Genomic DNA, 13,791 nt, shown 5'->3' with positions numbered 1-13,791 from the left:
CACGACTTTTTGTGTAAGATCTTGACTTGATAAATATGTTTTGAAGTTATAAAATATGTCAAGGATCTTTTCCATGAATTTTTCAAATTTCTTTCAAGTATATAAAGGATATGATTATGCAATTTGAAAAACACATTTACTTTGAGAAAAATTTTGAGCTCATGCAATGCAATCTACCATATACCCTCACATACATTCTAAGTCCTAAAGATATATTCTAAATATGATTTTAGACTTAGCTTCATGTCTTATGTCTTGGATCTTTTCTTGAACTTGATGCTTTGACTTGTTGAATATGACAATGCTTGACACTTTGTTGGTTTTGATCATTTTTCACCATGATTATGATATTGAGCTTCTCTTAGATGTTGTTCATGGTTAGTTGTCTTTGATCTTGTTATTGCTCTTCTAATTATTCCTTGTTGCTCTTCATCCAATGATCTTGCCTTTTTGTTGTTGCCACTTTGTTATCATCAAAACATACATTGTATCTACAATCTCTCCCTTTTTGATGATGACAAACTAAAAATTGAGAAATGGTTAGCATAACAAATATTCTCTAATAGTGTATAATATTACTCCCTCTCAATTTATAAATGGTTTGATAATATTATGTTTATCAAAGATAAGAGCTTCAAACCATTATATATGTGAATTTTGGTGGGAGAATATTCTCATTTCCATACATATGGTGGGAGAATATTCATTTTCTCAATTTTCACATTTTCCTCCCCTTTTTGGCAACATCAAAAAGCATAAACCAAGTTAAGCATGTGAATTTGTGAGCAACATAAAAAATATTCATGAAGCATGGTAATAAAGGCCACATGTTATTCAACAACAAAAAAACAATAATAGCAAAGCAACTACCAATGCTCCCCCTTAATCTATAAGTGGTTTCAAAGACAAAAGTATGGAAATTCTAGGGTCAACAAACCTCATTTTTATCTTTTTATGGCATTCTCCCTCTTTCATCTTTGATTTTACCTTGTCTCCATATGTTAGGTAGAAGTGTATTATATTTTCTCAATTGGCACTTATTCTTCTCCTTAGGCAACATTAAAAGACATTAAATAGCCCAAGATATATGGCAGAGCATTCAAATGATTCAAGTAAGTGCAAATATGTTTTAGAAGTGTTCAATATATCATACATTCAACATAAATGATCCATTCAAGTCAAAACATTCAAATATAAGCATATGGTCCAAGAACAAAGCATTTATATCACAAAGATCTAGGATATGCAAATAATAATACAATACGAAGCATCAAATCCTAATTGAACATTGCATAGAATATGACAAGAGATATGACAAATGATTTTCTCCCATTTTTGCTAGCATAAAATAATATGTGCAAGTTGTAAGCATATGACTAGCATGACTTTGATAATAGAAAGCATAAGATTCGTAGACATGTATTAAGCAAGTGGCTTTAATAGCATAAATCATTCGACATATCTAATTTATAGCAATATCATGTCATATGCAAGCAAATAGAGAGATTAAGGACTTAGCTAATTTATGGAGTATTTTGCAAATTAAACCTTTTTCAAGTATCTCCAATATCGTTATTCTCCATTCCTTTGTAAGCTCTTAGCTTTGTTCTTGTTGTTGAGGTGAATTTTCAATTATGACTTCTTTCTTCTGTTCTCCTCTTTTTCACTTTTCTTATCACCAAAAGGATGTAAGTCAACTTTCCTCCAATATAATCATCACAAACATCCTTTCTAGGCATAATGGAGTTAGTCTCTTTAAAAGCAAAAACTATTGACTCTTCCATTGTTATAATTATTGACTCTTCCATTGTTATAATTATTTTATAAGCCAAGTGATGGATATAACAAATAAATGTTAGGCTCCCCCTCAAATCATGTATACTAGTAAAATGTAAGTCATATGATTACACATGCATGTATTAAGAGAAATGTATCCATTGTTATGCATGTTTGAACAAAAAAGATGAACTTTTCCTATTTGAAACACAAAATAGATCAAATGAAGTATGTTTGCCAAAACCATATAAGCACATTATCATAATAAGAGCTTGGCAAAATGTACTTTCTCTTAATCCATTAAGTATAGATATTCTTAAAATTAATTCTCATTTCAAAAAGCATTTATGAAAGATAAAGACGCTTTTCATTTAAGAAAGTATATCCCTTGAGTGTAATCAAAAGAATATTGAAAACATCTCTTCTCTTTTTCTCATTAGTTAAAAAGCCTTGAAATAATATAGAAACTTTGAAGACTAAGACTCATCTTTTGAATTTTCAAATGTTCACATTTGTAAATCATTTCAAACTATTGATGTTTAGAACTTCCTTAAATTTTCTCTCAATATTTGATAGCATTTTTCAAAGCAAGTAGAGAGACTATTACATTTATATTATGTATCCAAACATTTTTCCAATTTTTAAGATAACAAAAAGGTGAAAGATACTTTCAACATCTTGAAATAGTTCTCAAGGGTATAAGATTTTCAAAAGCTTCTCTCAATTGGCATAAGAGGTTTTTCTTCAAAATCAAGTCAAAAGCTCATTTCATAACAAAAATATTTTCATAAGAATTGTATCACTTAGAAACAAGATGATTATTGATTAAACTTCCATCTTGCTATTGGAATCAAAATACGTATATATTCAAACACAGTTTACTCTATATGCAATGACAAAATTCAAGATATAAGATCTAATTATACATTTTTGTCATGCTAAGCATATTTCTCATGTACGGAAGGAACAAAAATCATAGCATTCATACTATAGAATTCCATAAGAGGTAGGGATAGTGATACTTATCGAGATCAAATATGATGTGATGCTTTTTGTTCATGGTGATCCTAGCCCCTTGAGCTTTTTTCTTCCTTTGAGTTTTCCATTTGTGAGAAAGTGAAGAAAGTCTCTTTTGGTGCTATTCATTCATCTCTTTCTTTGTCCACATATACTTGGCACTTCAATATTTGGTTGTCATATTTGATTATCAATTGTAGAATTAACTCTTAAAGCTTTTCAAATCAAAGGTTAACAACAAATATCATTTAAGCACATTTCCAAGCATAAATTAGATTGATATACAACATAAGCCATTTATCATATTATTCAAACATAAATGAAGCACATATGCTCTTGAATCTTAAAATATATATTTAAGCATAGTCAAAGCATGATTCAAGATTAGCAAGAAATATATGGCCATCATCAAAACATATTAGGACATTTTGAAGCAAGTAATGATCATATAAGTCATGTTATTATAGATGAGAAGTTTTAAACATAATCACATGAGAAAGAAGTGAAATCATTTTTGTGCATGTATAACTCCAAGTAAAAACAAGGATATACTCTAAAGCTCAAGCTCAAAAAGATTATCATGCTATTGTGACAAATATATGTGCCTACTAGCATATATAATAACATTTAGGGCATATTGCTAGAATAACACAATCAATAAAATATGTAAGCATAGCAACTAAATCTCAAAAAATTCCCTAATTATCATGTATATAGCATTTAGAGCACAAAGAGGGATAGAAGTAACCGAATTTGAATTCTTTCAATTTAGAATATGGCTCCTTGAGATTATCATGAATATCCTTGTACTTTATCATGCTTGCATCCCTTCTTAGATGTTGGATGTTTTCATGCTTTCCAAGTCTCAAGTTGAATAAACTTATTTCATTTGAATACATTCTTAAGGTAGTTATAATCCTATAATTCAAAATACTTTTGGTATCCACTTTGGATCCATAAAGGTTAGTCATTGATCATCAATTCATTATTCTCTCACAAAGATCAATAATACCACACACAAATTGAGCATAATAAGTTAATAATCAATTTAGCATTAAGCACAAAGTCAATAACATTTCCACAGTTTCTTTTTCATAAACCCGTAATCTTGTAATTAAAACTGGGAATTCATCAATTAAAAAATTCTGAATTTTGGATATGTTATAGTACACATCTCAAGCTTTCTAATAAGATATAGATCATGTCAATTGGAGTTCTATAGCTCAAGATATGATCAGTTAAATTTGCTGCATTAAAACAGAGTATTTAACAAAATAATTATAATCACGAATTTATTGGGAACAGTGTACATATCCAAAATTCTAAAAATTTCCAGTAATAAACTTGATTGAGTTATCTTTGTAATGTCACTGGTTTCATGCTCAAAGAATTTGTATAACTCAAGTTATGCTCATTTAAGTAAATTAGTCCATAACAGAGTTTATGACAAAATAACTATGTTCACGAGATTTATGGAAGCATTATACTTGACTAAAAATTGTGAAAATTTCCAGAATTAAAGTTTGTCAAGTTATCTTTGAATGGCCACCGGTTTCACTTAAAAACAATTTCTGCAACTCAAGATATGCGTAAAACAATTCAGCTGTATCAGAAATCAACATATAAGCGAACAACAATATATATAATCATTTTCTATTCATAATTTTCAACATTTAAACCAAGAACATATGAATTTATCTATTACCTAAGGTAAATTAATCATTCATTCAATTGAATTCATCGTTAAAAAACTGGTATAAATAGTTATATCTATAACTAATAAAAATCTTATATATTTTATAGATATTTTCAAATCTACGTAAAATTAAAAAATACAAATCATTTTTTTAAAAAAACAATTGAAATTATAAAAAAATATATTAATTTAATTTAAAAAAAAAACAAATTAAAAATAACATAAATCATTAAAAAAAATTAATTAAAAGGTTAAAGTATTCTTAAAAGATATACTTTCATATATAAAAGTAAATTACATTGTTGTATATAAAAAAAAGTAAATTACATTGATTACCAAAAAAAAAGTGAATTACTTTAACCATTTAATCGATTAGCTTTTTTTTTTTTACCAAATATGTTAAATTTTATAAACCTTGTTTAAACTAATAATTAATACACAGCGACATAAGACAAACACACCCTTAACCACACACTACTGAGGCTCGTTTGTTTTATTTTTTTTTAAAGAAAAAATACTCTTAAATTAAAAAATATATTTGAGAAATTCGATAATAATTAGATAAGTTAAGAAAAACATAAAGAAACAATTTTAATGCTTTTGAAGGTGATTTTAACGTATTAGAAACTAGAAATAGTAACTTCTTCAAAATATTAAAAAAAATCATAAAAACACTTTTGTTTTAAAGTTTATCCAAACTCACTCTTAGGGGGCATTTGGTATAGGAGAAATTTTTTTTTATTCCGAAAAAAATGTTTGCAGAAAAAAAATGGCAAAATTTTTTTACGAGAAAAATTGCGAAAAGATGTTTGGTAGGCAAAAAATTTTGACAGGAAAGTTGGATTAATTTTACTAACTATGTTTGGTTCATTATAAAAAAAATGATAGGAATCTTTATCAAAATTACCAAATTACCCATAAATTTTGAATATTGTTGATTTTCCTTGTGTCACCCAAAGTTATAATTTTACCTGTGATTAACTTTTCTCTCACCCCTTTGCTGATATCTAGGGCTGAGGGTGTTTTTGTCTCAAAAAAAAGTTTCCATTTTCCCCCGCGTCGCCAATTCCTCTTTTCGTGTTTTCAATGGCAAAGTGTCTCAACGTAAAATGGTGGAAAAGAAATTGACTGCAAAATTCATTTTCAACCTTTACTTCATTTCTTCCCCCTACCAAACACAGCAAATTCGTTTTCCATACCACACTTTCCATTGCAATTTTTTTTTTGCCACTTATCAAACACCCCCTTAGTTAATCTACGTAAAATTGTTTTTACCACAAAAAAAATAATCTACGTAAATTTGTTATTAATATTGCTTAGTAATTAGTCACACCATGTAGAAGCTATCTCACTTTGTTTATACTATGTATCTGTGAAGCTTGATCAAGGCAAAGACAGAAAAGTTCATTTTCCTTCAAACAGTCTTTCTACATAGCACTAGGAATTTCGTTCCCCACTGCACTCCACCAATTTTCTCTGATTTTTCAAGCTTCTCCAATGGCTAATCCTCTGTAAAACCCTTCACACTCTTATAAAGTATTTGCAAAGAGTGGTGAAAAAAATCCCTTAAAATTCTTTTCCTGTAAATAAGCGAACTTGTTAAATCAATTTTTCTTTCCTGTCTTTTTAAACTCCCAAATAAACAAGAGAACTTGTTTTCCTTTCCCACAATCCATTTCTATTTCTTTCATTACCGGTCATCAAAACGGCGTTAATGTGGTGACTACTATTCTCATTTGATAGTCACAAGGGCATTACTTGCCGAAATAGAAAATACTCGCATTTAAATTTGAAAATATAGGATATCTATCCATCAGGGGTATTAGTAGCTCAAGTGGTCCAGCCAGGCTGCTAGAGTTTCAGACAATAGGGGTATTAGTAGCCATTCTTGTCAGATTGAAGGATAATCACTAATTACATGTACCCAGCAAATAAGTCATAATACAGTACATTCCATTTAAACAATCCTGAAAAGAAAAGGAGGTCATAAACTCATAACTATAATACCAGACAAGTAATTGATCACCACCTCGTTTCAGATCGAAGAATAAACCTCCACCATCTGACATAAATAAAGTGGTTCAAAGAACGTTTTGCTAAATTTTTAAAGGGATAAATAAATCTCATGTTGTAGGAATAGCCTTCTCTCATGTTAGTGAGAGCTCGATTTTTGTGTTAATATTTTCTTTCATTTTCCTTTTTTATTTAAACTAGTGGGCCCACTTGATTGTATGTGTAGGAGAAAAGCTCATCTCATCTTGCATAAGAAAATGCAACCCCATTTTTAAAACTCATAAACTCCGGTAAGACTTAAAAGTTTGGCTTTTTGACCACTATAGTCTTTTTTTTAATAATTAATTACCAAATTGATTTTATTTATAAACTATTTCAAAAATTTAACCTCTTCAGAAAACATAACATCAATCTGTCCTTGTTTGACTGTTGACCATAAAGCCTACCCGATACATCCCTCCCTATCCGGGTATATTTTAAAAAAAATTACCTACCCGAGTACACCCCTCCCTACCCGGGTATATTTCTTGAATGTGAAAAAAGTTTGAATTATTTACCCGGGTAGGGGAGGGGGTGTACCCGGATAAATAATCATACTCTTACCGGTTGCTTGTAGGGTTGATTGGGTTTAACTTCCTTGGACTTTCATCAACGTCGGAGTGTGGTCTCCAACTTGAAACGGCATTGCGAGAGAGATGAAGGGAAAATGCAGCGAATAGAAGGATGGCGAAGAAGGAGAGAAGGAAGGTGGTGCGGGGTCTCCGCCTCATGATTTCCCTGTGAAAAATGATTAAAAAACACCAAAATATTGCGTGACAATGTTAAATTATTAATATTTGAATTGGAAACGAAGGGACAGAAAATGTTGTGGTGGAGAAAATAAAAGGAAATAATTGGAGAATAATTATGGTTTTTTTCCTTACTAAGGATCATATTCTACACTAAAGTGTTTGTCAAATAATGTTTGCGAGAATTTCTTGTTCGTTACAGATATAGAAATTCATAAATAGAAGCTACAGTAGTGGGAGAGGGAGACATGCCTTACAATAATCATACCCAAGCAACTGCAACCTCTCTCTAACGCACCAACACCAGCTTCTCCAACCTTCTCTTTCTCTAAGGCACTTCCACGTACAAGCTTCTCAGTCTCAGACCACTTCCACGTCGAAGGCTCAAAAGCAATGAAAGGGTATGATTATTTACCTGAGTACACCCCTCCCTACCCTTCTTACCCGAGTAAATAATTCAAAAAAAATTCAGATTCAAGAAATATACTCGAGTAGGTAAAAAATTTCAAAATATACCCAAGTAAAAAAAGGTGTACCCAGGTAGACTTCATGGTCAACGGTCAAACAGAGACAATTTGATATTATGTTTTCTGAAGAGGTTAAATTTTTAAAATAATTTATAAATAGGATCAATTTAGTAATTAATTATTAAAAAAAGGCTATAGTGGTCAAAAAGCCCTTAAAGTCCCCTTCTTTACAAGTTCTAAGTAAACTGGTGAGTATCATAGCATGGAAACCTATCGGTTTAGAGGCCATTCCCTCAAGTACAACAAATTGGTTAAACTACTGATGAAAAACTTGTACTTCGTTGGTCTCCAAGGGGAGGGCTTACTTCTCATTTCTCAAGGTTATTACTCATAAATTTACAAAAGGATATGATTGAGCAATGGAAAAACACGTTTCACAACGTCAAAAATCAAGGAAGGCAAACCTTGTTTGCCAGCATGAGACCAATATTTCATGAGCCTATTGACAGTGACAGACAACCACAATGATAAGAATTCAAAAGCAATGGCATAACAGGCAAAATGAATATATTCTAAGAAATTGATTGGTGATGCTACATTGGGATGTAGATGGCGAGGTGTTACACATATAGGAAGAGAGTATGAAATTACTGACACGCATAAAATGCAAAATATCTTATATGACTCTCACCATAAAACATCTTCATTGAAGATCGATTTTTTCTATCTCACAAACAAGAACGTTAGCAGGTAGATGGAACGGTAGCTAATTTATTGAGTTTTACATGCCCATTTTGATGGTCAAGCCCTTCCTTTCCAACCCCAGATATATAAACCTGCATCTCACACTGAGCAACGAGTTCAAAAATGCACGTGTCTCCAAAATTGATGTCATTATCACGTACAAAGGCCATCCATCCCCCACAAAAGGTGTGAACTGTTCTGCCTTTTGCATCTGGGACAGAATTCACAGTCCAACATTCACCTCTTGAATTACGAAGCATAACTTCTGTTTTGTAAGTTGGGAGATGTGCAGCGGAGAACTGGTATGGGATTTTCTACAATATAGCAGGCATTCAATAATTTTAGCATTGATATCAAATAATCTACAAAGAAAATGTAAACACAGACACAAAATTGCTGTTTATTACTCACCAGAGTGTATGATCCACTGACATTGAACTTTTTCATGATTTTCACAAAACTAGGGAAAGGGGAAGTAAAAGCTTGAGCTACCCTTTGTTCATCGAGTGCAAACAACATTCTCAAACCAGCTTTAGCCTGTGAGCTTAGTTCATCCTCAACACGATGTCTCTTCTGAACAGCTGTCTTCGTTTACAGTTCAAAATGTTACATAAGTTATAATTTGGAAGGTAGAAACTTTAATAGAAGGAAAGTATTCAACATTTATCCGGGTTTTTTTTTTTCACTAGTAAAGTGCGCAATTTCAATTTTCAAGGAGATGAGTTATATTCTCTTTTTTCTGCAAAAAAAGTACTTCATAGAAATTCGTTGCAGAGACTAATGATATAAATCTATATTGAATTAGAATTTTGATGGGTCACCTATTGGGCAAATAGAGAAAAAACCTTACCCAACTTTTTATGGGCAGCTTTCGACTGCGGGCAAAGCCCCATCTTTTTAGAAGTATTTGAAGCTCTACCAGATTTCAAGTCAATGGATAAAACAGCTTCTTGACCAATCTTTGACCACTTTTTCTCTGATAGATCAACTTTTCTTATGCATTTTGAGCTGACTTTGGGACTCATCGGCATATATCGGGAAGTCTTATGGCAAGCGACAGCATGTCCTGAGCTAGGTCTACTAAAAGCAAGTTTTCCAACCTGGCAGTCTAGCTCATCTTTTCCAGCCCCAGCAATGCGAACAAGTAATTCACATTCATGCACAAGTTCAAAAATGCAGATGTCTCCAACCTTTATGTTATTGCCACGTACAAAAGCCATCCATCCTCCGCAGAGAGTATGACTTGTATGCACTCTAGTTGTTGGCACAGAATTTACAGTCCAATGTTCTCCTTTCAAATTATGAAGAATAATCTTTATCTTGCAGCTTGGAAGATGTGCCATCGAAAATTGATATGGTATATTCTGCATCATATCATTTTAAAACAGTATCAGCACGAGTTTCATCTGCGTGGCTGTGGGCATGAATGTGTGTGTCAGTGTCCACATATATATATATATATATATATATATATATATATATATATATATAGTCAAGTATTATCGCATTGTTCAATCCAATTTTTTATGGGCAGAAAGCCATGATAACAATATATTTATTGATACCTTTCAGAGAAACACAATATTACAAATGTCCAGAAGTCAATGCTAAATGTCCTAGCACTGGAAAAGGTCTCAAACTTAGACTGATATAGAAATTTGCTAGGTAGATCAGCTGAGAAGTTTATCAAGCAACATTTTCACTAAAACAGAAGTCAATGCAAAATGTCCTAGTAGTAGGAAAGGTCTCAAACTTAGACTGACAGAGAAGTTTGCTAGGTAGATCAGTTGAGAAGTTTATCAAGCAACATTTTCACTAAATACAGAAACATCACTCCAAGTGCAAGAACAAGAATAGTTCGAATGTACCAAGGTTGACATTCACTAATTAAGACTTGTATGGATGGAACTTTATACAAAACCAATTCAACCCAAAAGCATAAAATGTTAGGTGAAGGCACGTTATTGGTTTTCTATTTTATATTATATTTCTCTAACATGCTCGCTCACACAAGAGCCCATCAAACTAGAAGGATGAACAATACATAGGCTCACATACCAGAGATTAAAAAGCTCCATAATGTTTAATTATTTATTAATAGAATGGAGGACAGTGAGTATCAAACTCTAGACTACTTGGTCATAGAGACTCTAATACTATGTAAAGTGTCAATTCAACCCAAAAGTTTAAGACACGTTAATAGTTTTATATTTTATTTTATATTTCTCTAACAAACTTTCATTGAGATCACCATTTCCTGGTAATGTATATACCTGAAGTGCTTTGATCCAAGCCTTTCATCCTCCATATGTGAAGGATGTCGGACTATTATGGCAAAAAATAATATACCTCAATAAGATCATATTGTTAGAATCTTATGATTCACGTTTCGATACGATTAGGCAAGCCTGCGATTCATATCATGAGATGAATAGAAGATAGCCTTGAATCATGCAATCTATGCATGAATTGGTGTTACTCAGTATCACCTATACGAATCGCAGGATTTAATCATTCATTATTTATTTTTTCTTTTTTGCTTTGCTTTCATCAATTCTCATAAAAGAAATTAAAAAGTCAAATAATCTTAAATTATTAAATGAAAAGAAACTAAAAGAGTGCTACTAAATGCATCCTATTTGAGTATTTCATTGCCCTGTTTTTGTTCTTCTAAAACTGGAGTTCGCACAATCACTCACTCACTCACTCACTGTATGCTTCCTATTTTGCTATTTTATTGCTCTTTTTCATTCTTTTTAAAAAGCAGCTTTCCACTGTCACTTGCTCACTCTATATGCACCTTATTTGGCTATATCATATTTTGTTCTTCTGAAACATAGACTTATAATTTTGTTTTATGACAGTTAAAGTTAAGGTATTTAGTCAATTCCCAATTTAAAATTATTATATTGAGCATTATGCATAATTTGTATGATATATTAAGGTTATTTTTCATGTGTCTTTGAATCTTACGATTCATGATTCACAATTCACAAATTAGCTTAGAATTCACGATTTGAATTGCGATTTGATAACCTGGAATCAGATCAATTTCTCAAGTAGATGGAGTAATAATATGTAAGTGACTTAATAAGGGCAGAGAGATAAAACAACATTATTTGGAAATCAAAATAAGAAGCACAAAAGGAAACAACCCACCAGAGTATATGAACCACTGACATTGAAGCTTTTCATGATTCTAACAAAATACGGAAAAGGGGAAGTAAATGACTGGGCTACTTTTTTCTCATCATGTGCTGATGACTTTGACGGCGAAACTCCGCTGAGAATACAATGATCATCTTCCTTCCCACTTCTATACAGGATGGTTGCCTCTGTATTGAATTGAATAATTCAAGCAAGCATGAGTTTAAGATTTTATTAATATACTGTATTCTGGATAGCATTTCCACACATAAAGCTTCAAGCATTAAAGAAGTGTAAGCTATGACATAAATACAAGGATTTGAATGCTAAATATGCTTTTCTAGACAATACCGGTTTACTAGGCAAGATTAAGATCAGTTTTAATATGTATTTTTTGGATACATTAAAATTAGTTATACCTTCATCTTCATTGCTATTTTCCATGTGAAAAGGCACAGGGACATCATTAGCTGAACACACTCTGGAGGTTTCTTCTATTTCTCTGAACATACTAATTGGTTTTACAATCTCATACTGGGAGAGTTCTTTACGAACAATACCCAGCCCAAGCTCGTGGTTCTCAATGGCACTACTTCTCATTTTCTTTGAAACACTTTCAACAACATCCAAAGAAGAATTCTCCTTACTATCTCTTTTCTGTCCTTTGACATTATCAAAGTTGCATGAATTTTGACTGCATTCAGAATGAAATGCTGCTTCTTTCTCACAAGCATTCTTGTCGAATACTTGCACAGTAAAATGCAAGTGACCCTTGTATCTGAAAACCAAAAGGTCACCACATTCTAAACAATGATCTACCACAAATGTTGGCCATCCATGACAGAAGAAAAGATCATTGTTTTGCTTAATTAATTGAACTCGCCAAGTATTTCCACTAGGACCAGTTAACGAAACTAATCCGCACGTCCTGCCCTCCATGTGACAGATGAATCCATCAGGAATTTTCTGCATCAAAAGAATTAACTTTTAAACAGTAAAATTCCAATAAGCATTTTATGATAAGATTAGCCAAAATAACCATTTCATGACAAGAAGATGAACCGACATCATTCATCTCCCTTTCCATCATTTAGATAGAGCGACACTGGCAACTGAGGAGGATAATCCAAAAGTAAGACTATAAACTAGATTAAAGTACCTATTATTCTTCACATTTTTAAGAACCACATTCAAGAAGAATAATTACAAATCGTGACTTTCTGATAAAGTTTACAACTTTATAACATCCAGGAACACTGACATAGTTTTCCCAGCTTCATTTGAAGAACATATTTTTCATCAACAAAAAACACACTTGAATTCGTTATCGTTGTAGACAGATGAAATTAGTTATAATGTATAGTATCTCAATAAAGAAAAGGGCACCGTAACTTGTAAAATCAGCAACAACAAATGCTAGCAACAAGTTATTTTAGATATGATTTCACTCATTAAAAAAGATTATTAAAATAGGGTAAGTTATAAATTGGAATTTGAGAACACATGCAGTTAGGTCTACAAAAACAAACTATATATATGTATAGAGAGAGAGAGAGAGAGAGAGAGAGAGAGAGGAGAAGTTGAGGAATTACCAGTTTTTCAGAGGTGGAGGTGGAGGAATAAACCTCATAGAAGTGAGGCCTTCTTACATTTAACTTTCCCTCACAGTCACAGGCCATTAATCAAACCCTCTCTTTCTTTCTTTCTTAATATTTTATTTTTTTTTCCTTTTACCGTTTTGATTCTCAAACAATAAAATTTGAGTAATGTATTCTCACTTCTCAACATCAACAACCGCACAGCATCTGAAAATCTTCTTCTTCTTTTTTCTTTTTTTTCTATTCTGAAAAATTACTACATCTTGATCATCGACTCATCGCATATCTTGCTACAGAGAAATGTGAACAATTGAAGGAAATTAAAAAAAAAATAAAAAAATAAAATAAAGAGAAAGGTGAGAAATGGGGGAACCTTAGGTTTCAGTAGTTTCGTGCAGGAACCCTTACCGGGTAGTGTAAGAGCTGGTTTGGCCAAATTATGGTCATTTTTTTCTCTTTCATTTTCATTTACAATTTGGGTCTCGTTTTGTGCTTCTCCATCAAATTTACCATTATGTAATGTAATGTAGGCGCGTGTTCTTTAC

The 13,791-nt window shown here is 31.9% G+C and overlaps 1 protein-coding gene across 4 annotated transcripts; it reads right to left on the bottom strand.

The window, feature by feature from the left end:
• Positions 1 to 7,113: 7,113 nt before the first annotated feature.
• Positions 7,114 to 13,724, bottom strand: LOC133308727 (B3 domain-containing protein Os01g0723500-like). Of its 4 annotated transcripts, none has more exons than XR_009751214.1 (7): positions 13,241 to 13,592; positions 12,068 to 12,614; positions 11,661 to 11,836; positions 9,352 to 9,865; positions 8,913 to 9,082; positions 8,449 to 8,815; positions 7,114 to 7,279 (listed from the first exon to the last, which is right to left on the bottom strand). XR_009751214.1 is itself a non-coding variant. In XM_061509409.1 (7 exons), the coding sequence occupies exons 2-7, from the start codon at positions 13,325 to 13,327 to the stop codon at positions 8,501 to 8,503; spliced, it is 1,809 nt and encodes a 602-aa protein (XP_061365393.1). In that variant the 5' UTR covers positions 13,328 to 13,536; positions 13,620 to 13,724; the 3' UTR covers positions 8,283 to 8,500. The 4 variants fall into 4 exon arrangements, 2 of the variants coding, with proteins under 2 accessions (XP_061365393.1, XP_061365394.1); XR_009751213.1 differs by lacking the exon at positions 7,114 to 7,279 and adding an exon at positions 7,566 to 7,726; XM_061509409.1 differs by lacking the exon at positions 7,114 to 7,279 and adding an exon at positions 13,620 to 13,724 and having other exon boundaries at positions 8,283 to 8,815; positions 13,241 to 13,536.
• Between the last annotated feature and the right edge of the window lie 67 nt (positions 13,725 to 13,791).

This window comes from Gastrolobium bilobum, unplaced genomic scaffold (genome assembly GCF_033153095.1).
Source record: "Gastrolobium bilobum isolate Gb01-03AN ecotype WA unplaced genomic scaffold, APGP_CSIRO_Gbil_v1 utg1978, whole genome shotgun sequence".
In the NCBI taxonomy this organism is placed as follows: domain Eukaryota; kingdom Viridiplantae; phylum Streptophyta; class Magnoliopsida; order Fabales; family Fabaceae; genus Gastrolobium; species Gastrolobium bilobum.
The sequence above is the reverse complement of the archived record's forward strand: the minus strand, read 5'-3'. Positions and strand labels throughout refer to the sequence as shown.

Excerpts from the sequence above, each read along its gene's own strand:
- LOC133308727 (XM_061509409.1), bottom strand. The coding sequence starts at position 13,327 with ATGGCCTGTGACTGTGAGGGAAAGTTAAATGTAAGAAGGCCTCACTTC. Across the intron at positions 12,615-13,240 it reads CCTCCACCTCTGAAAAACTG|AAAATTCCTGATGGATTCAT; the intron begins GTAATTCCTCAA and ends CTTTTGATGCAG. Across the intron at positions 8,816-8,912 it reads TCAGTGGATCATACACTCTG|AAAATCCCATACCAGTTCTC; the intron begins GTGAGTAATAAA and ends GCTATATTGTAG.